General features: G+C 38.4%; 2 protein-coding genes and 1 long non-coding RNA gene across 3 annotated transcripts; 1 reads left to right on the forward strand and 2 right to left on the reverse strand.

Moving 5' to 3' along the window:
* Positions 1-2466: 2466 nt before the first annotated feature.
* Positions 2467-4476, reverse strand: LOC146735091 (uncharacterized). Its single transcript, XM_085506763.1, has one exon. It carries the CDS (start codon positions 4411-4413, stop codon positions 3196-3198), a length of 1218 nt encoding a protein of 405 aa, XP_085362889.1. The 5' UTR covers positions 4414-4476; the 3' UTR covers positions 2467-3195.
* A 12694-nt stretch (positions 4477-17170) lies between these two features.
* Positions 17171-19043, forward strand: LOC144356063 (uncharacterized). The gene has a single exon (XM_078010981.2). The coding sequence runs from the start codon at positions 17236-17238 to the stop codon at positions 18052-18054; it is 819 nt and encodes a 272-aa protein (XP_077867107.1). The 5' UTR covers positions 17171-17235; the 3' UTR covers positions 18055-19043.
* Positions 19044-21592: 2549 nt separating this feature from the next.
* LOC146735092 (uncharacterized) lies at positions 21593-22475 on the reverse strand. Its single transcript, XR_014931327.1, has 2 exons — positions 22260-22475; positions 21593-21768 (listed from the first exon to the last, which is right to left on the reverse strand). It is a non-coding gene; the product is annotated as an uncharacterized LOC146735092 (long non-coding RNA).
* Between the last annotated feature and the right edge of the window lie 1191 nt (positions 22476-23666).

A 23666-nucleotide genomic window follows, 5' to 3' on the forward strand; every position in this document is an offset into this window, starting at 1 on the left:
GTACCATACATTGTACATGGGTGCGATCATTGAATTGAAACAATTAAAAAACAACTTATATATTGAAATGAATCATTGTTTGACGCTAACATCATTACGAAAGTAATATTCATAATTCAAATAGTTTTAGGGTCTAATATGTGTTTTTAATTATTTGTTTATTAAACTAGAGCCAACAGACTTTACAGGCTTGCACAATAAAATATTTCACAAATAAAACATTTATCAAATATTAAAAATCACAAATATCACAAATTACTTTCTAAAAACGCGACTACATTGATTTTAAAACCATTAAAATTGATAAAATTATCAATTGTGCCATTATTTTACATTGTATTAAAAAGAGAAAGTACACGAGGAAAGTATGAACATTTTATTCGACATCTTGCGACAGGGAAAAGTGAGTGCAACATGTAAAGGCATTTCCGATAAAATGTAGGAGCAAGCGTAATAAAAATGAAAGGATTTGTGTAAAGAATACAGGTCAAGAAATGTTCGACGTATTTCTAAAGGAGGTAAGTTGAAATGGTTGCGGAGTGATAGAGAATATTTTGAAGAATATACTATATTTGATCTTATACACACAAATATGAATTTTATTTGAACTCGTTCAATTTTATCAACAATAAATTTTTGTGAAGGAGACCACGTCTGAGAACAGTATTCAAGGTTGCTCCTCACTAACGTTGTGTATAAGGTTATAACTACTAAAACTACACGCCGAAACTCAACTTTTAGTACAGTATATTAATTAAGAGGGTAGCACTCAATGAACTTTGATTATATACCACACAGATAAACACAACTGTTGAGATAAATTCGATTCTTATATTTTCGAGAAAAAAATGATTTGCTTTTGAATCACACGCTAACCTGACAGGAGATGGGATGTATCGCCCTATTCGAGACTTGGAGCAGTTTTGAATTAGTTATTAAATGTACTGTGACCACGTGAAAGTCGGCATATTGTCTGATGCATCCATGGTGCGCTACAAGTGCAATCTGGTAAACAATTGAAAGAAGTCAAAATAACTAATACATCCACATTATTTAATGAATATTTCTATTCAGTTTTTAACATTAAGTATATAAACAAGCTTCCAATAGTAAACACAAGTACAATGGTAAACACGGACATGGTCGCGTTATACACGGACAGTGACATGCGTTCTTCGCCGACACGTGTTGCTAGGTCGTAACACTATCTTGAAACATATTAATGGGCAATAGGGTTCCCGACCTTTCCTCAATATGAAATAATTAAATATGGAACATATGTAATAATAACAGAACCACACAACCTCCCCATGGATTTCGTTGATGTTCTGCTTTGCTCATGAACATAGAACTTGTCTAATGGGGATGTGTCCCTGAAATTAATGGGTCTGGTTTTTTGGATTTTAGGCATAAGTATCGGTCTTATTTATGGTCAAGATAGGTATTAATATCGGTAATATTTTTCCGATTTGGTACTGTTGTTTCTCATTTAACAACCTACATAACCTGGACATTGTGTTAATAATATGCTCTCATGTAAGTGACAGAGATGTTTCTACCAGGGCGTTCAATAAGTAATGCCCCTGACCCACTTCCACTTGTCTGATCTAGATGAAATTTTGCATGTGTAATGATTTACATCTCTATGGTTATGTTGCAAAAAAATGCTCTGAACTAATTGTGGTTTCTGATTTACAGGTGTTTGAACTGAGTCAGGCGTGAAATGGGACCAGTTGAGTGTCATGCAGTGATCCGGTTTTTGTATTTGAAAGGACGCACACCAAAGGAGACTTTTGAAGAAATGAAAGAAGCTTATAGTGATGATGCCCGGGGATGATGCCCCATCACATGACCTTGTAAAACGCTGGCATCGTGAATTCAAACATGGCCGGAAGTGTGTGGAAACAGCTCCCAGACCTGGTCGTCCTCCTTCTGCCATTGATGAGGCATCTGTCCGTCAAGTTGAGGCAGCCAATTTGGAAGATCGAAGCATTACTGTTCGCCAAATCGCCCAAGAGGCAAAGATTAGTACAGGGTCTGTGGAAACTATCATTCATGACCATTTGCATAAGCATAAGCATAAGCTTAATTAATTCCTTTCTCGGAATTACATTTAAAATGAAATTGGTATACTGTAAAGGGGTTAATTATTCACTGGGTTTTAATTTAGCTTATTTCGCTGACTGGAAAATGCGCTAAATTAAAACCCAGTGAATATGTAAAATTTAGCATAGAACACATTATCTAAATGACGAAACCGTGAATTTAAAACCCACTGAATATGCCTGAAATGGTAAATCAGTGAAATTTAAACCCAGTGAAAATTAGTCATTTTACAGTATTATAAAAGAAAAAAAGCCACTGCCATAATTATGTGCTCGCCTGTGGCTTGTGCATAATGAATGTGCATAATAATGTCATGAATTTTGCACAAATACTTTGTAGTATACTAGATTGTGGCGGTGGTTTGAATAAATTCAAAATTCTAAAAGTTTAATCATACAAACTTTTATGACAGTAACAAATGAGAAGTGACATTTTCCTGGCAAAAACTGCATCAATTGTGCTACATACAAAAAAAGAAACACAATTTATTTCAATAGTATTAGAGAAAACCTCACAATAAGACAACAATGAACTCTAAACAGAAGCACACTGGATTAGGAGTGGATTTTAAGTGTGATAGTGGCTTGCAGTGTTGAGAATAGAATTAACTCTGGAAAGTTATGTAATACTGTGAAAGTATTAATTATTCACTGGTTTTTTTAATTTAGCTTATTTCGCTGACTGGAAAATGAGCCAAATTAAAACCCAGTGTATATGCCTCAAATGCTAAATCAGTGAAATTAAAACCCAGTGAAAATGAGTCATTTTACTGTATCATTAATGGGTTAGTTGTGTAGCATTAGAATGGTGTATCCCTGATCATAGCAAGCACAATCTGGGCACACAAATTTAATGTGGATACATTCACAGTCAATGTATTATTCTTTATTTCACTTACATTGTTCATAATATTACGGTACATTTTTTTTTATGACAAAATGACTATAACACATGAAATGTTTGATGATTTTCCAATACCAAATTTAACTTCAAAATGTTCAGGTTCAGAGCTGATGAAATGCAAGTAATAACAGACAGTGAACATAAATTTCAGATTCTTACAGTGAAAAAAAAATTGAAAAACTATTACTACACAAATATTACACGGAATACATGTTCTTGTTCATCAAGTGTAGTTTCTTCTAACTTCCTAATACCATAACGTTGCACTAGAGCATGAAGCATTAAATGTCCACCCAGGATGCACTTGTCATTAAAGCACTTGTCACATACAGTACATTGATACAAAATGTATAGTTGCTCACCGGTATGCACTCTCATGTGCCATGTCAGGCTACCTTTGTTGGCAAAACGCTTGTCACATCTATTACAAAGGTATGGTCGTTCACCAGTATGCAATAACATGTGTATTTTCAGATTACCTGCGGTGATAAAACCTTTATCACATACATCACAATGGTATGGACGCTCACCAGTATGCTCTCTCATGTGTATTTTCAGCTTGCGAGTAGCGTTAAAACGCTCCTTGCATATCTTACATTGGTATGGTCGCTCACCAGTATGCAGTCGCATGTGTGTTTTCAGGTTGGCTGCGTTGGTAATACACATACCACATACATTACATTGGTATGGTCGCTCACCAGTATGCACTATCATGTGCTTTTTCAGGTTGCCTGTGCTGGTGAAACATGCATTGCACACTTTACATTGATAAGGTCGTTCACCAGTATGCACTCTCATGTGCGTTTTTAGGGTGCCTGTGTTGATGAAACATTTGTTGCATTCTTTACATTGATGTGGTCGCTCACCAGTATGCATCAACAGATGTGTCTTCAGGCTGGCTGCGTTACTAAAACAGTCCTCACATAAATTACAATGATAGGGTCGCTCACCGGTATGCACTCTCATGTGTGTTTTCAGGTTGCATGTGTTGGTAAAACGCACGTCACATACCTTGCATTGGTACGGTCGCTCACCGGTATGCACTCTCATGTGTCTTCTTCGGTCGCCCGTGCTGAAAAAACGTCTGTCGCAGTCTTTACATTGGTAAGGTCGCTCACCAGTGTGAACTCTCATATGCGATTTCAGGTTTCCGGTGTTAGTAAAACGTTTGTCACACTCTCTACATTTGTATGGTTGCTCACCTGTATGCAGTCGCAAGTGTGATTTCAGGCTACCTGCGCTGGATAAATGCACATCACATATTTTACATCGGTACGGTCGCTCTCCAGTATGTACTTTCATATGTGATTTCAGGTGCCCTGTCCGGCTAAAACGCTTGTCACATTCTGTACACTGAATAAGTCTTTGAAGTCCATCTTCCTCCGTAAAGCTTTCGTCACACATTCCAGAACGGTGTAGATAGACCTCAAACAAATTTCTGGTATAACACTGCTCCAATCACGGCCTACAAACAATAACTACACAGCTCGCAGTTAGCGTCAGCTTAGGCGAATATGGCGTCGTTCAAACCAAAGGTGAGAATAGCCCCTCTAGAGGGCGTCGTCTATGGCCACCAGTTGAAAGGATTACGGAGCGATATCGGCGTAAGACGTCTCTCGAAATCCACGCAAAATCTGATTAGGTCACACATACGCTATCGCTGAATGTCTGTATTATCACCCGGCAGAATCAAACAGCAGACAATTGTTTTGATTTAAAGATTTTTTTATTTTCAAAATTTCAAGTTTTTTGTGGTGTGATACTAAATAGAATCGAGTTGAAAGAATTAAGTTTCTATTACGTTTTGTTTTGTAAACTAAAGTTGTGATGCGATTAGAGGAATTAAGTTTGTATTGTAGAAGATTTTGTCTCGTAAATTAAAGTTTTATTTTTATAAATTATGTTTGTGTTGCGGAAAGTAAAGACTGATGTGACACCTCTGGGCCACCGTAAACATGTTGGTCCAGACAACAAAAGTTAGGTTTCCCACTAACTATTGTGCCCACTCCAGATACGTTCTTTTGACTGATATTATATCGTCAACATTCATTTGAGTTACACATTCTGGTTAACTACTGAGAATATCATCTAAGCTAACAGTTGATCTAACTTTACCTACACAGAACATTACACGAAGTGTCACGTGCAGATGAACCGGATGGGAAGTTGTATCACGTGAAATACCTATAAATGGCAACTTTCCGTGATAGTAATAATGATGTTATTTTTTAGATAATAATATCGATAATATCAGCCTGAGAGAGTCACGGGTATAAATGCTTGGGTTACGGAACTTTCAATATTTAATCTGTTCCAATAAATATTTCAGTACCACGACTTGATCATTTCCCGATCTGTGACCGACGACCCAAAAGCCCGAAGGCCCAGGACATTTACTTGAAATCGAGACTCCAGCATGCCGTTAACGGGCGGCAGTCGTCGTGCCGCGCCCTGTTCGATATGGGACTCATAGCGACGTATACAATGCGTGTGAAATACATTGTTTATTTACATGAAATTCGAACACGCGCTGCGCGACGACCACTGAGCTTTAACTACCGTACGCGTCCTGGTAGCCATACTTCAACTTAATATCAGTGATCAGGATAATGATTTTAACAAGTTTGGAATCATCTAACTATTTTTCGAGAAAATGATGGTTATATTTAGTGAATGGCTCGTGTCAGTATTATAGAGCTTTTACCATTAGCCATATTGTAGGTTGGTAATACAACTTCAAGGTAAACACATACGACACACGCTTTTTGTTATCCTGAATTTATTTACAAAATCTTGGTTTTAAAAAGTGGTAAACAAATTTTCAATTGTTCTAAAATCATCGTGTGCTGATGAATATTACATTTAAAAAATGCTGTTTTATGTTACCACGGAACTACAGCTCCATGATTGTACGCTAAAAAAAAATGTCATGTGATTTAAGGCTAAATTTCTTTAAAATGATTAGTAGGCTACAGATATATATCAGATATGTTTTTATATCACAATTATTTTAATTCTTTTCTTTTTTAAATTTGTGAATTATACATGCATATTCCAGAGCGTATTGCATTACCACGCTGTTAATGACACAGTCCCCGTCCCAAATTTTGTGATCTGACATATCAATTTGATGCTGATGAAGTCATTAAGATTAGATTGAAACCATTAATATCAGATGGATTTGTAAAAAAAAATTGATTTAGTGCTTTTACACGAGAATTGGACATATTGAGTCAAATTACAAAAATAATGTTCATGTTGATGTATCTATTTGTATACTGTCTTTGTACAAAATTTAAACAGAAACGTGCATTTCATTCATGGGCATTCATAGGCATGGGTATCATGAAAAACAAAATGGCCACCAGTCAGCCATATTAGTTTGAATCACAGAAAAAAATATGACATGCAACTATAACCCAATATGTATGATCGCCATACCAATTTTGATCCAAATCTGCCTAGTCATCTCCGAGAAACAGCTCTGGACATGTAAAAATTACGATTTAGCACTTTTACATGAAAATTGGGCATTGGCCGGCCATATTGAATGGAATTACAAAAAATAATGTTTATAAATAATCTTTGTACAAAATTTAAAGAGAAACTTTCATTGCAGTCAAGAGAAAGTAGCATGGGTACCATGAAAGACAAAATGGCCGCCAGTCAGCCATATTTGTTCGAATCACGATAAAAATATGAGGTGCACCTATAACCCAATATGTATGATCAACATATCAACTTTGATCTAAATTGGCCTAGTCATTTCTGAGAAACAGCCCCGGACATGTAAAAAATGACGATTTAACGCTTTTACAGGAAATTTGGGCGTCGGTCAGCCATATTGAATCGAATCACAAAAATAATGATGGTGTAGTTGTATCTCTGGGTATACTATCTTTTGTACAAAATTTAAGCATTCAAGAGAAAGTAGCATGAGTACCATGAAAAACAAAATGGCCGCCAGTCGGTCATATTTGTTTGAATCACAGAAAAAGTATTACGTGCACCAGAGGTACATTACTTGGGGTTTGCAACTACGGTGACATGATACCAATATCCCGTTTCAATCTTGCTCTCACATAAGTGTTCCAACTCAGAAAAATCGAATGCGCATGCCTGAGGTAACTAGGATACTGGGGTGTCCAGGTGGATCAAAATAGCTGCTCACGATATAACGGATTACGATAACTATATTTTCTGTACATTTTCGATGAATTACATTTTTCACTATGAATGTGGTAATACATGTTTTATTGTTTTATTACAATCGCCTATGTCATGTCAGAAGGTCGTAGCACCAGTCTCGCTATCTACGAGATGAGACTTGAATGGGATCTTAAGATAATGTCACCATACAGTACTATGCGCGATGCAAACCCCAAGTAATGTACCTCTGCGTGCACCTATAACCAAATATGTATGATCATCATACCAAGTTTTATCAAGGGCGGTAGGCAAAAGTGTAAGATAAGCTAGGATTAATATTTTAATTGTTGACTATTTATTGAATAATGACAATAAAATACATTTACTTTGACTAACTATGTCTAAATGTATCTTATATGTGTACACAATTCTGGCTGTACCATTCGCTTATATTATTTAATTCCACATTCGATTTGAAACGCATTGTATCCTTCGAGCCTTAAGTTATGAATTAGCGGCATAAGAAGTATTGGACAGAGCCACCACCGGCCATTTTTCGTTTTGGCAAATATCCAAAAGGAACGATTTCGTTTTCGGCTTCACGCTCGCGTGCACATTTTTCGTTTCCTTGGTTTCTGCCATAAAGGAGAATTATTTAACGAAACTATAATATAGTCTAAGGTTATATAGTCTATTATTATGAAAAGCGGGGGTGAAAGCGTCCTACATTCGAACGTTTTCAAAAAGCGCGCGGCCATGTCTTGTACGCGATAGATGTACGTATTCTGAAACTCAGTCTCAGTCACGGTGGGCAAGACGCAAAACCAATGCATGTACAAGTACGAGTCAAAACATGTCACCACTGACGGCAATGCTCGTAGTACTGTTTTATCATTTTTAGAATGTTACTAATAACTTATTTTATCCAAGAAGAAAAATATTCATGTATTATTTCTAGTATTGTAATTAACCCAGGAACTTTTGCCTACCGCCCTTGATCTGACCTCGGGGATGCCCGGTGGCCGAGGGGAAGACGTGTAGTGGCGTGAAGCTAGGCGATTAGGTGCCGTACGCGAGCGCCGGTTCGAGTCACGCACGCAGTACGTATTTACTATAATTAGACATAGTCTTTACCTTGCCGTTTATTCGGTGTTATTTGCTTACTTTACTTCCTATGTCGACAGCAACTATGAGTTTAAAAATTATTTCTCAGTACTTATTGATCTGACCTCAGACTTGTATCCTCGGGGGCGGACATCCGGGCATTTTCTACCGCCTGGCAACTCTCGCGGTAAAAACAAAGACCAAAAACTCGCAGAAAACGGTACTTTGCGATGGTTGTTGAGAGTCCTCTGAACAGTGTAACAAGATTAGCCCTACGTGTGTAACATATATGAATTTGGTTGTTCAGGATTACTTTTAAGTTGAGTTTGTGTTGTTTTCTCGAGTTTTCACCGGCTCCACCGTCGTTCCACAGCAGCACGCATAAAGCCCATAGAAATACGTGGTACAGTGGTGCGCGTCAAGGTGCGTCTTAGCAATGTAGAACGTCCGTGACGTAGCTCCGCCACTGCCCGAGGATTACTAGTCTGAGCTTTGGCTGGTTCCCGCCTCAAGTGTCATGGCGTACCAAGCCACAAGAGGCCGGTAACTAGTAACGGTTCCGGCATTCTGATTGGTACACCACTTTCTCGTTGCTTGTTCCAATTCCCTTAGTTACCTGACGTCAGCGCTTACGCTCGTGGCCGTTCGGGGGTTTCCTTTTACTTTCGAAAGTTGGGCGAATAAAAAAAACTGTTTTTTTTTGTTATAAATTTGCATAGAACGTAACAAATCTATAAATCCAAGCAGGCAGTATGTATGAGCATGGCTTTATTGTAGTATTACAGACACGTTTACGCAGAACGGAACTTGGAATGTTTTCAAATTACGTCACTCAGTCACGTGCCTTCCGGCCGGAAAACCGGCCCAAATGGAACATATATGGCGATTACTAGTTACCTGCGTCCTACCTGCCATTCGCAAAGGACGCCGGGAACCAGCGAAGTCTGAGCTCTGACCGGTATGGAATTACCACGTAATATCGCCCTCTTGCAGTCACAAAATTTAAAACTTTTGTTTTTATTGTATTTCATCTCAGTGTTGCGCATTGTAAACACGCTGTGGATGAAGGTTTCGGCGGTACATCGAATTTAATCAGAGTAAGAAGAAAGTTCAGAATTTGACTGATGACGTATTTCCGGAATAAATTCATCACACACAACGTGACGTAATGGGATAAATCTCACCAACGTCATTAGTGCAAATGATACTATTAATAAGCTAATTATAAATTTACGGTCGGTTTCAAAAATAATTGAAAAATACTACTATTCCGGGTTGAGTGTCCCGTTTACCGCAAGTGAGCAGTTAGTGGTAAACGATGCCCGACGACCAGCGTGTTTTGTACATGTCATTAAAAGTATCAATATTGTGAAAGGCGCGCCCCGGCGAGTCAAAACAAAAAAACACTTCTACTCACTGTAAACGTGACAAGACATCGAAATACACTAAACGGGAAATGGGAACACAGCACACTGTGATTCAATTATTTCAATTTTTATTTTTCCTGGTAATTGCATGCTCAGTGAATACTAATGATATCTCAATGATGGCGGAGGCATATAGTGAACAGGGCGCAAACAGGATTTTTTTTTTATCGGGGGGGGGGGGGGGACAAACTTTAAAATCGCCAGACTAAGTTAATGATTTTTTTATATTATACAAAAACAAATTGAATAAATTTTTCAACGGGAGGGGGATTATGACCCCCAAACCCCCCTCCCCTAGATCCGCCACTGAGTGAAGTATAATCACATATCTGTATTGTAGATTTACCTAAATTTATAATTCATAGACATAATTTCAGTTCACCAGTCTACGTAGCACAGACTTCCAACGCGATGTAAAATGTGGTACAATCATTGCTTTGTGTGACATAACATAGTGTTATCGTGTTAAGTTCACATTTGAAATAGTCCAACGTGATTCATAAAAACCGTGGCATTCGGCTGTGCCAATGGTCATTAGTGCATGGATTACAGCAACCTCTAAATTGCGTCGAAGCATGTCTTTGTAATGTGGGGCCTTTAGTCGAGTATTCGAAACATTGAACAGGCACTATTTTAGAAATATGGCGTTGTCAAAACCAGCTTGTGATGACGAACTTGAACTCATCATTTATTATTCTTACTATGGTGAGCGAGGCCATTGATACGGATGGGTTGTTGTGGCCTTGAGGCGCGGCTACGACAGGTAATAAGGTACATTGGTCGCATGGAATGTATTCGACACTTATCGCAATGCCGATGGACTGTGGATTGTTACCGAATTGTTGTTTCCACGATTAATGAGGGTTGCTCGCCGTACATCTACGTCTGATGTGACAACGATTCATATCCGTGTAGTGGATGGAACGTCGCCGTTTACAAAGAAAATGGAGCAGTCCCATAATAGTGATCAAACGTATAGTACGCGACGTGGCTTAATGTTTTCTGGAAGTGAAAGTCAATTACTATCAACGAAATATTCATCTATTGCCAGTCCTTGCAAAACGAAATGTAGATCAGTACCAGGACTATGCAAATCTACCAAAAGACGTAGGACAAAAGTACGTCTACCGACTGCCAATGGAAATATACATAGTTATGAAAAAGAAAGAGTTATGATGAATATGATGAGTACAAGGAAATATATTATAGTCTACAGGAATGTTATGTAAAAATGAAATCATACGAAATAGTGAACAACAATTTCAGAAAGAGTCACATTTTATTCGTTCTAATCCCACTAAGTACATGGTCGATGCAACCGGTAGACGACTTTATAATTTACAATTGCAGACTGACATCAGGATTCTGAATAAATACTACAATCTACAAAGGGAAACTACCAGCTAACTTAGAAATTGCGTACAAGTCGTTCAAGACCATAATTGGCAATGGAACTCGCCATTTAACTGAAGTAGCCGATGCAGTAGCGTTGACTAAACATAGAAAAATTACACCCGTTGAAATGTTAATAGCAAAAAATCCAACCAAATACAGACTGCAGTCGCCGTCCCCTGCTGGTGTAAATACAGACCAACGAAGTGCGTCGATGACTCCCGATGTTTCCTTGTCGTCGCCACCAGCCATGCAATAATATCCACAATAGATCCTGTACTCATACTACCCCTATCAATATGGATGGACTCGCCTACACTATTACATCTACCGAGAATGCAAGCTCCTACTAGTACAGCCGTACTACCAATTTCTACCTTTGCCACTAAAACCACCCACAGAGAAACCACCACCAGGGCCACTATAAATAACACCCTATACTTGTGTCCAGTTCTTTGTTACTTCTTCTCATGTAGTTATTTTATAACGTAACATAACATTTTAAATTATTTATTCGGAGTTTTATATTGTGTTCATAGTTATAATTAGTATCAGGTGTCATTAGTAACATTCTTTGAAGTGATTTGAAATAATGAACAGATATAGTTCAACGTTGTGTTCCGTGGAAAAGACAGTAATATTCAAGTTCTCGTTTAAAATTCTGTGCTGTACAAATAATTCATGTACTTTCAAAGTTTTGTTTCAAAATATAAAAAAATGAGTATGGCGAAATATACATGTTTCACATTGTATCAGTGTTACAATGTAGTAGTCGCGTACCCAATGAGTTGGTGTGTTTTTGTTTTGACTCGCTGGCGCGCGGCTTTCTTTGTTGCCCTGATTTATTGATACTTTAGGCGTCTTGTTTACACAGCTGGGTTCTGCGCGTTGTTTATCACCAAGTGGGCACTTGTAGTAAACGGGACACTCAAACCGGAAACTCAAACCGAAACTTGTCCAGTGACATCACGAATACACATGAAGGTCAGTCATAATATTATTTTAGGAATAAAATATCTCCGGAAATTGTGTAGTATATCACAGTGCACAGCCTGCTTATAGTGGCTGGGTTAAAGGTTACACTGCTAAATTCAGTGTTTTAGCGGAGCGGTAACTTTGCTATGCCAGGTGGAGAAATCATAAATAAATCTAGTTTTACCGTTCAAGAAAAAATACGTCTATTATATGTCGGCGCTGATATTGTTAATGATTTTCAACTTATTTATTTATTTGTTTATTCTTTTCAACTTGTTTATTTATTTGTTTATTCAATGTACCAGGGTCATCACGCCTCGCGCCTTCGAAATTCACGTGAACGATCCCGCGTACAAGTCGCATCGAAAACGACGTGGCTCGACGACGAGGTCGCGTCACAAAGGCTCTTTGAATATTTCATTTCAGACATCACACACAATCACTATTATTTACATCGTATTTTTTCAGAGTAAAGATGAAATCTAATATTTTTATCAATGTGATTGTTGGAAAACGATGATCAAGCCTGTTTATTGAATTACCTTCCGCTAATATAGCAGGACAGCGCCCGCTAGTAACACATTACAGATTGCCTTACTATTGCATTGTAGGTACGCATATTTCCCGTGGTTTTTTTAAAAACTTTTTAGCTACAGTCGTTCAGTACTTCGGATATTTTTCAAAATGTAATGCAAGGCAATTTAATGCCCGCATTTCCGACACGTGGCAAGTATTACCCTCCTTCTTCCGGAACGATATTACCAGTTGAGGTTGAGTGGTTAGCTTCTGACTAAAGAGGACGGCTAATTTGTTTTTCAAGGGACATCTATTGACCGGCGCCGATGTTTGAGTTATACTCTGAAATCAAGATAAAGCGATGTTGATGTATTGGTACAACTGTAAATTGCTTTATTTTTTTACTAAGGAATTTAATTTCGTTGAAGAAGTGAGTCAGTGAAAATAAAATCTAGCGACAATTCACTTTTTTTTAGTATATTTTACATTCAACTCATAAAAAAATCAGTAAAATCAAACTTCATCCAAACAGTGAAAATGTCTTTTCATTGAATATGAATACCAGCCAAAACTATTTTTAAAGCTATTTTGCAGTATGGTGAAATAGTTAATACAGTACTTTGGCCCGCAACAACTCGAAAAAAAGGGATGAATCCCCGAAATTCGCGCATATTTAAACTATTCAGACATTTAACACTAGAAACCTGAAGCTCCGATTTTTTTCTGAATGCAACTTTAAACCGACCAACTTCCGTATGCAACGCGACTTACGCTGCAATTGTTTTTTTTTTATTTTCACGTTGACTGATAAGCGGATCATCTTAACACGTCAAAGTGAATTGAGTACATCTGAAAATTAAAATTAATGTCTGTGCCCATAAAAAGTGATATACTAAATAACAAGTCTTATCTCACTTAGCAGGGCGGACCGTAATAATCCACTGGTTCTGTCCTCCAATATTTCCCTAGAGAGTGTTTCAGCTGAAGAATTCCCCTCTGTTTGCAATAAATGTCATTCTAATAAAGTTCTTGTCTTGTTAATGTGTTTAATTTTTCATCAAGCCATCCATCGATGAAGTTTTCATTGCATTCTTTAGTAGATTAGTAGATTAAATAACTGCGAAAAACTAATCACGTCCAAACTACGGAAATAATCGTAGACAATATTGTTATGACAGCCACTCTGCCGTTTTCCGTTTCTGCTTGTCTAATTACGTACTTATGTTGATTTTAGAACAACACTTCCTGTCACGCGTTTCACGAGATCAGGTATCGCGTTCTCCAATAGTCAGTTCTTATCACAAAAACAACGATGTATATCTCGTGATTACAAGATTTAAATAAAATAGGTCTTTGATAGCAACCATCATACCCCCGAAAGGTACCAAGACGTGTTTTATTCTGCAAAGTTGTGCAAGTGTTGCGAACAGTAACAACCAACGGCTCACGTCCCCCCCCCCACTCAGGATCCATAGGGGGCCGCATGCGCGTTCCCATTTTCTCGAGAAAGAGGGTACTTTTTGACGATCTGTCTCGGGAACATTTTCCCGAGAAAATCGTAGAAAAGGGGGTATTTTTTGCTTGTTTTCCCGAGATTCTCAAAATAGGGGGTGTATTTCAAAACACTTCCCGAGATATACAAAAAAGGGGGGTTTAAAAGGAGTTCTAGACTGAAAAGTTCCCTAGATAGGGGGTGAAATTCATCGGAAAAGCCCGTGAAAGGGAGGGTTAAATTTTCTTCTTTTCCCTAGATAGGGGGGGTCAAAAAAATGAGGGAACAAGCATAGCCCCACCCCCCTAAATATAGGGAGTGGGGGGCCGGGCTCACGTCTCCTAATTTCTATAAATTATATAAGAACACTAATATCTCTTTGTTACTGAAAGACTTGGTACAAATATTCACTCATTTACTTCTAACCCTATTATGGATACGTTCATTTGAAACCACGTGATACAAAACGATCTCTGATTAGTCCATCCGATCACGTGTTAAAGTCACGCCACCAATCCGGGTACACGCGCTTCACTCTAGTCCGAATGTGCTGCTGAAATTTCGCCCAGTTGGTATAACACAAGCGGATTCCGTCTGACTGTCACCCATTCCAAAAAAATAAATATTTATATTAGCTGCGTGCTATATTTACCACCCAATCAATACAGTGGCGCCACGAGCAACCTACAAATTACAATACAAATTAACAATATAATCTTAGCGTGTCGTTATTTACTGCCATGTCTCATTTCGATTGACGCAAGCGCGACAAACAGTGCAACGACACCCAGACGCGCGTTCCTGCGGGCAACGTGTACTAGAAACTGGCGTGCGTCACCACAGGCAATGCGTGAGGGTGAATGCGTGCAGCAAACTGGTGTGCGTCCCCACAGGCAACGCGTACAAAAAAACTGAGACGCTATTTTGTCCTGTGTTGTATCATACGTGTACACGAACAAATCACAATGAAATCATAAAACAGAATTACAATTTCTGATAACTGGTGAACCCAGGTCTTTATTTTTTACTCAAAAAGCGAAACGCTAGTAATAACAGACAGGCTGAGCAAATTTTAAAACATTTGTCGACACGGGAAGATACACTTCTAAGATATAATCAACTCAAAATAAACTGTCAGTCTAGTGTCTAGCAAAGTATTCATGGCCGTAATTCATTGTTGTTTTTCTAGTTTTCGTGTTTTATTTCACACTTATCGTCACACGCGACAATTAAAAAAAACGCGGGTATATACCATGTAATGGTTCGCAGACTCATTCACGCATGCACCGGGGCGTGGAGTTAACTTTCGGTGACGAGAACAACATTTTCTTTTTATCTTGAATCGTTCGAGTACTTGCAATGTGATAATCACATGAACTAAATGAGCTATAGTATTTTTTACGAAGCGTTTATCTAAACAGTCGGGCATGATGAAAGGCAATACTCCAAATACGGGGCCTTTGGGACAAAAGGGAATTTTTAGATGTCACTCTTATTGATTTTTTATTAGCCTCCCAAGGAAACTATTTCAATTTATTCCAGTCAAAAATGTTATCGGAACAAAATGAATAAGTGGTCGGAAACAATTGAAAATGTATCCTGGAATATTATTATTTTCGGCGTAGCAATAATAGTGTCAATTTTACCACAGGCGTTAAGCTGCTCACAAACCATTGACTGCTAAAGTCAAATTTAAAAACTAAAGTTCACGTGAATCTTATTTTTACCAACATGTTTGATCACGTGATAAAGACCTCTGGTCAATTGGAAATTATGTTCATTTGGTCCAAAATTATTTCAAAAAAACTAAAATTAAAATGTTGCATCTAAATTATTGCGCTCAAATTCCACCGCACATCCAATGGATCTCATCTGAATTTGCACAAAATATACGCCTTGTCGCACGCGATTGCTGCGACATTACACAAATGGGCGAGTTGAGGTGCGCAGGGCGTGTCGGGTAGTGTGTGGGATGAGCTTTTGGGCGTGTCGGGTAGTGTGTGGGACGAGCTTTTGGGCGTGTCGGGTAGTGTGTGGGACGGGCTTTTGGGCGTGTCGGATAGTGTGTGGGACGGGCTTTTGGGCGTGTCGGAGAGTGTGTGGGACGAGCTTTTGGGCGTGTCGGGTAGTGTGTGGGACGAGCTTTTGGGCGTGTCGGATAGTGTGTGGGACGGGCTTTTGGGCGTGTCGGGTAGTGTGTGGGACGGGCTTTTGGGCGTGTCGGGTAGTGTGTGGGACAAGCTTTTGGGCGTGTCGGGTAGTGTGTGGGACGGGCTTTTGGGCGTGCATGGCCGTTGAAACTGCAATCGCGTAGGGTCGAATTACAAAGAATCAAGGGTTGGTATTTAACTTTTTAAACGAATAAGTCAAATTGCCGTTGCCTTACAGAAAGAAAACCCACACAAGTTGATCCATAATTATTAAAATATTTCATCAAAACCGGTAAGTAACGGGAAATTAGACTTACTTGGCCCTTAATAAATTAAAGCAAAGTAAAATAGACCCAAGTGTGCAAAATGGTGTATTATCAATCTTGCGGGGGAAATGTGACGTTCGTAAGGTTTATTTCTTGGGGTGCTCACTTGACACGAGCAATGACCTGGCATTTTAGGCAGAGTAAAAGCGAATTGTTCGTGTGACGGATTGTATGGAATGCTGATGAAGGTTGGCAGATACAGCAAATAATCAGTCATTGCACGAACCACTTTGAAATCGACCCATTGTGTCACTCTCAAAACAATAACATGTCAGTATATCTATATCCAACCAAAAGGTGCCAAAATATTAATCTGAAAATCCAAAATGAGTTATAGTTCAACAAATCGACCTGTAAATGGAATTGAGCCCGGGTGCGGTTTCTTTCCTCTTATTTGTCGTTAAAATCGATAAATAAGTAATAAACAATGCATGTAATATGCATATATAATATGTCCAATCAGCGTATTCGCTAGAACCTAAGTGATAGGCAATGTGAAGTGGCGTAGGGATAACTCGATTAGTTGGCAATGCGGTTGAATACCAATTAAGGCGTGTGTACGTCGTCGGGTCTAGATGTACGACCACTATTGATACCCCTTAGTGTACGTGGCGTAAGAGACGTCCGTGATTCAACAGTGTTACACACTCTCACACATTTGCAACCATTATTCGCGTTAGCAAGAGGAATGCGTCATGTCTCTAGAGAAACAGCCTGACGCACGTTTTCTGTTTTATTTACCTTTTGTACTATCTGTACTAGTTTTTCCGTCCGTGCATCCAGAAACATGCACCAAGGTGATGGAGGTGTGTAATGCAGACTCGGACGGTAATGTTTGTCGCGAACAACAACTCTCGATTAAGTTGATTAAGATAGGTCATGAGTGCCTGGCTGCTGCTGACGCGGAACAGTGCACTGACAGTTGCAGTAACAGCATCATGGAGGTATTACAGTTTGACTTCGGTTATAGGCTATTAACGTGTGGTTGTTCAGATTCCAGGGGAACTTACTACCAGAACATCGACTGTCAGAACGAACAAGATAGAATGCAAGTCTGCATACACGTCGTCGAATCCTGGTGTACGGACGCTGTAAATCAGTGTAACGCCGACGCAGCATGCAACCAAGCCAAAACGCAATTCGAACAAGACTGCGGCGAATGTTCGTCGCAATGCGACGACAGTTTGCGACGACTTTACGCAGCCAGATCGTCAGACAGGCTTGTATGCGACTGTGACTATCTGTTCAATTCCAGTAAACAAATTTGTGACACAAGCCGGGAAGCCATGCTAAGTATATGTGCGTCCGGTCTACAGCCAACAGAACAACCACAGTCCCTCAACACCGAGGATCAACTGACAACGGACCTTTCTCGAAATCAACACGTTGGACTGTCTACTGAGAAGGTAAAAGGTCAAGTCCAGGATGATAGTAGCGCCAATCTCCCACCTAACTATCTTCTGCTAGCCGTGACAACATCGACATTAATAGTTACATCCGTATTTTGGAATTAGTGTGTTTAACTATTATTATGCAAATGTATGTTTTTTTTTTCTTCGTAATTGCGCGACCTGTCTGTTGAGAACGTTGTCTCTTTAGATAAATTTCACATAATTAGTGCTCTTTTGAAATGTTTGGATATCGCTTTCCAGTTGAAATTTTAAGAATTTAAACGCATCGGTAGACCGTACTAATTGACATATAACAAGGTGCATTCTTGCTGGAAGGGCGCGCAATGTCTCTGCTCGACAGCCACGAAAGAGATTCTTGGCACGCGAACGCCGAGTGTACGTAGACCTCGTGGCTCCACAACCCACATTAAGCTGTACACACAAGAAAAAAACAAACACGTCGTTTTTTTTTTTTAATTCCTTATGCGTCATCGTCATAATGCTGTAAATTGCTATCATAATGCATTTTAAAGGAGTTATTGGAATCAATGTCCCTAACTTTTTTTTTGAGCATGCCATATAACATTATTATTATTATTATTAATATTAGCACAGAAGTATAACGGCATCCAACCGAGCAGATAACGATACCCCTCGTGGTCTGAGAGAGTGTGATCGATACATTACTTAGGCAGATGAATAATGAATAAGAGCGATATGAATTGTTATAATGCGTGGCAGTTGATTAAAGGAACGTTCTATGTTATTTATTGAGCACGGGGCCAAACCAGCCCATACTCTCAGTCTAATATATTAAATGATCAAGCAGTGATTACCAAATAATAAGAATACACTTCCAAAATTCAATGTAGACCTGATATCACAGTTCAGGCGCCAATACTGTTAGAATATTCTTCACGTTTAACTGATGTACATCCGTACCCACAGCCGCTGTTGCTTAGCGTGCTCATAATGTTGCTTCGGGCTCCAGAATGAGAGAATGAAAGAGTCGTGACTCGGCAGAGGCGTATGCACTTTTGGGAATCACTGACTCATTTTCTGTATATTGTGAGTTGTAATGTTGATAAAAATTACAATAATATTAACACATAGTTCATTGTTTTGTATATTGATAATGAGTTTGTTAATTATGTGGTGGAATGACTTCGATCCGCATATATCAGCATTTTTAATTTATATTACTGTATTATGTTGTTATTGGCGTTATTGTAGTTGTCGAATTATGAGTAAGCTCCCCAATGGCTTATACTTGTATACGTATAGTAGACATAACATTCACGTTATATTAATGGTGTGATGTTTGTTACAGGGCTCCTATTTGAAAACTGGGGGGGGTGTAAAACATGTCGCGGGTTAATACAAATGATAATTAAAGATATAAGATAATTTTCATGACGACTGTATAATGAAAAGGAATTTCACCAGGAAAATTTTTCGAAAATTATCTAGCCCAACTTCTAGTATAAAATGCGTAATTCCTAAGCAATCAGCTGTCATCCCCCCTAAAGCAATGCTAGGTGAGAACCAGTAATTGTAATTATGCCAGTGGGTTAGTCGTGATCTTCTAGTCATTGTCAATTAAACTAACTTAGCCACCATTGTGGTGGTTGTCATCTTGCGTTTTCGCTGGTATGCTCGCCACCATTCAAGGCCGAGCGTGACTTTTGTAGGTAAAAATAACTGTACGGATTTATGTCTGCAAGATATAATTTTGGATGTGTGTTTAGAGCGAAAGAGATAAAAGGCGGGAGAGAGGAGAACAAAATGCATCTCTGCGTTCGCCCCAGGAAGAAAAGCGAGGCAAGGATATTGGGTTGTCTCGTCATTGAAGTCTAGGCATGTTTGGACAGCATGGCATCACTAGTATACAAGCAAACGGCAGCTCAGTATTTGTTGTATGTATATTAGGGTTGTATACTATTAACTGAAAACTCGGACATGAATAATAAGTAATAAATTGAACCAGACAATATTTTAAGTTCACCCAAAAATTATTATATAACGCCGTGTTATTGTTTAAAAAAACGTGCCCTATATATCATGCTCTTTCTTCTGACATGCGTCTGAATATTCCATTGTATTCCCTTTGTACAGCAGTGTCTTAATTAGGAGTATCACACACGGCACACGTACGTATTTTTTTCTCACAGAGCGCCGTTCAAAGATATCAATTGTCCTGCACAATTAGGTAGACTATGTATTTTGCCCTTCAATAAAGTTGATATATTCGAATTCTTTGCCTGTCACAGCAAAATTTTCACATATTTCGACGTTTATTATTATACAATTTAGTAAATTCATATTCTACGATTCCATAGTGCGCATGGTATTCCAAATGTCATATTATTATTCATAGCAAAGTTCATTTGAAAATGAAATCCAGCTCCAACCAATATATAAATCTCAATATTAAGAATGTCGTGAGCTTGTGTTGAATCTGATTTTTATTTTCATCATACTGTACTAATATTTGAAATTATTTCTTGGGGCGGACATACGAATTCATTTTGATTTATTAGACAGCCATGCGCGCAGTAACCATACCCATTAAGTTGCCGTGATAAATCTGTTTGACCGCAGTTATGCATTGCTCTTTATTTGTATTTTCGCTTTAGTGTGGCGGATCCATCGATGTTAACACATGTCTTTCACGTGTGTGTCTGTAGAGGGGGGGGGGTCGTCCGAGACCGACACAAGGTTTGTCGTCCCATACCCGAGACCACAGAAGTTGACTACATTTGAACATGAACTATATAGACTAACATTGAATTACAACAAATCTCACGCCGAGATTTGGTTTTGCCTAGCTTGGCGTATGATTTGTATATCCTTAGCGACCAGCCTATATTGAGTAGTTTTTTTCACTCAACTATCGACGAGTTGTAGACGAGTGTCTTTGTACTTTCCAGCTCAATCTGGCGCGTTCATGACGTTAGTCGGTATCTAGCACATTAATCAGAAATCGTATATTAATAAAAAAAAACAACTCCTCTGTGACTTAATACACAGTAAAGAATTGTATGAAGTAGGAAGAAGATAAAAATGAAACGTTGCACTTTACTCTGTGTTTTGATAATAAGATAGCGATAAACGCATTTACTTATTCCGCTCACGACTCGGCGTTCCTCGCTTTGAAATTGTCCCTTCTGGTGATTCCCTGACATTGTGGAAGGAGCTAAATTCTCATTTACTCAGCCAATCATATTCCACAGACCTGTCACATGATAATTCCACTTATCAATGCTGTTTTTAGATATCGTCATCTTTTTATGTGGTAATTAATGACACTTTAATATTTTACATACATAGTTTGGTTGTATTTGACTCCAATCTGATTAAAATCTGATGTAGTGTACGGGCTTTAATTATTGTGGCTATAAACTTATTTTAATTTTATTACTTTTGTTATTAATGCCCTTTTATTTTATTATTTTACTTTGATTTTGATTTTTTTTTAATTCTGCCCTACCTACATCTGATCCGACGCCTATGTAAGTCCCGTTCAAATCTCGCATAAGTAACAGCCAATCACAGCCCCCCTTTTATACAGGCTGTCGGTTGCTTACTTTTCAGTGTAGCGATACTCTACGGGCAATCTTTCTGTACATTATATTTTGCCCACTTGAATAAACCATTAATAAAAAATTGCTAGTATATTTTTATTTGCAAAAGAAATTCCACAGCATTTTACAATTTTTGTCATTACATTGAATATTTTTTTCACTTCCAACAAATGTGTACACTTCTAGATACATCTTCGCCAGCCAAGGTTCGTTCATTCAGTCATCGCTTCATTTTATCACTGAGCATAATTATCTAGAATGGAAGCAAAAAAATAAGTAAATCGTAATGATTAGAACAACGTAAACAGCTATAGTAAACAATGCAAACTGATTTTAAATTGTATAACGGTCACCGGCCCACGGCATCGACGCAGAAAATTGGAGCAAACAAATATTTCCTGATCAATTGCGATGTGTTCCAATAAAAAATATTTTATTCCAGTCCAAATCAGCTCAATTACTTTAATAAAGAGTTATTGTATAATGTACACAATGATGATACAATTTGATGAATATTTACAGCTACGGCTTCAATACCGTAGACGATGTTGGCCCGATCAACAAAACATCACCCGTCTCCAGGGCAGGCGACTGGAAAAAGACACTGGTGTTCGGTCGAAACGGCGGAAACAAAATCGTCACTCCCAGAATAACAATGCAAAATAACGATCTAAAGTCGAACCATTCGAGCCACAATATTAACATAAAAATGACTTTCGTTGCATTTGACAATGATAAACTTACCGAAAAGCCGGGTTATTCTCGGTCGCTAATGTCGGTATAATCCGCCATTTTATTTGAGTGCGTTTGCCACCCGACTCCGCCCGGTGACGTCATCATGTGCGCTATAGAAGGAGGTATGTGATTCGTTGACTAAAATCGTCGATAGTGGGTCTCGTTGAAATCTCGTTACATAGGCATCGGCTCAGATGTAGGTAAGGCGGAATTAAAAAAATCACAAAATCAAAATCAAAGTAAAATAATAAAATAAAATAAAATAAAATAAAATAAAATAAAATAAAATAAAATAAAATAAAATAAAAGGGCATTAGTAACAAAAGTAATAAAAAATAAAATTAAAATAAGTTTATAGCCAAAATAATTAAAGCCCGTACACTACATCAGATTTTAATCAGATTGTATTTGACTCGAGCTAATATTTCCGGGCAGGGGAATGACGGTTCTTAATTTTATTACAATTAAACAGCCATACAATGTTTGCAGTTGTCTACGTTATTTCCGTTAAATCTATAGACAGCCTGGTGTATTAATCTTATCCGGTTATCTGGATAATCCAATTCTGTCAATTGACGCGTAAACGTTTTATCGTGCCCGGTTATCGCCGATACCATAACATTATTATAGATTATTCATACGGAGATTATTTTTCATTAAAAACCGCGCCAGCCTGCAAAAATATATCACGAAATGTTAACACTTTCACGCACCAACATGTTTCGCCAATTTTAAATTCAAACACGTAATATCTGACATTGTTTCGAGATTTTTTTGAAGATTGATTATTTGGGTGAATGTACCGGTGAACTAGTTAAACGTTCCTTTGTTGTAACTACGGCGGCAAACTCATCTAGGTGACCGATATTCGAGGTCGAAATATGTGCACCGCCAATTCTCCGTCGCGCAGTGTAAATTGTGTTTCACGGCATTTCAGTGTAATTTCAGTGGAAATTGGAACAGGGGAATTACAAACAATGGAGTTGATGACGGGTTTAAACGCAGCTGTAAAAGGCTATAAGTCCATTGAGATGACAATCTAATCAAATTTCTTTTGGCTTTGACTGTTTTTATCGCTTCAATCAGGTTGTATGGACTGTAGTACTACGGGTACACGATGAACTACTCGATCGTCGCCCTTATCCCGTTGGAGAGTCGAGTCGGTTTCTCAATCACTTACCTGTTCCATGCGCGTATATCGGTATTGTATTACTCGGTCGCACTCGACGGTTCGTTTTACCGCTGCTCGTTTTCAAGCTTCAGCATCGATATCCGTCGCACATAGCGCTGTTATTTCAGTGTGCAGCCAACTACGTGATTGCAGAAAAACCGAGTTACCGGGCAAATGAAAAGAGAAATTCCGTCCATAAAACGTCAATTTTGCTGTCATACCAATTTAAATCAAGTTGACTATAT

Source organism: Saccoglossus kowalevskii, chromosome 13 (assembly GCF_978046115.1).
Source record: "Saccoglossus kowalevskii chromosome 13, keSacKowa6.1, whole genome shotgun sequence".
Taxonomy (NCBI): domain Eukaryota; kingdom Metazoa; phylum Hemichordata; class Enteropneusta; family Harrimaniidae; genus Saccoglossus; species Saccoglossus kowalevskii.

What these genes read in the sequence shown, in the direction of transcription:
- LOC146735091 (XM_085506763.1), bottom strand. Translation starts at nt 4,413, where the DNA reads ATGTGTGACGAAAGCTTTACGGAGGAAGATGGACTTCAAAGACTTATT.
- LOC144356063 (XM_078010981.2), top strand. Translation starts at nt 17,236, where the DNA reads ATGTCTCTAGAGAAACAGCCTGACGCACGTTTTCTGTTTTATTTACCT.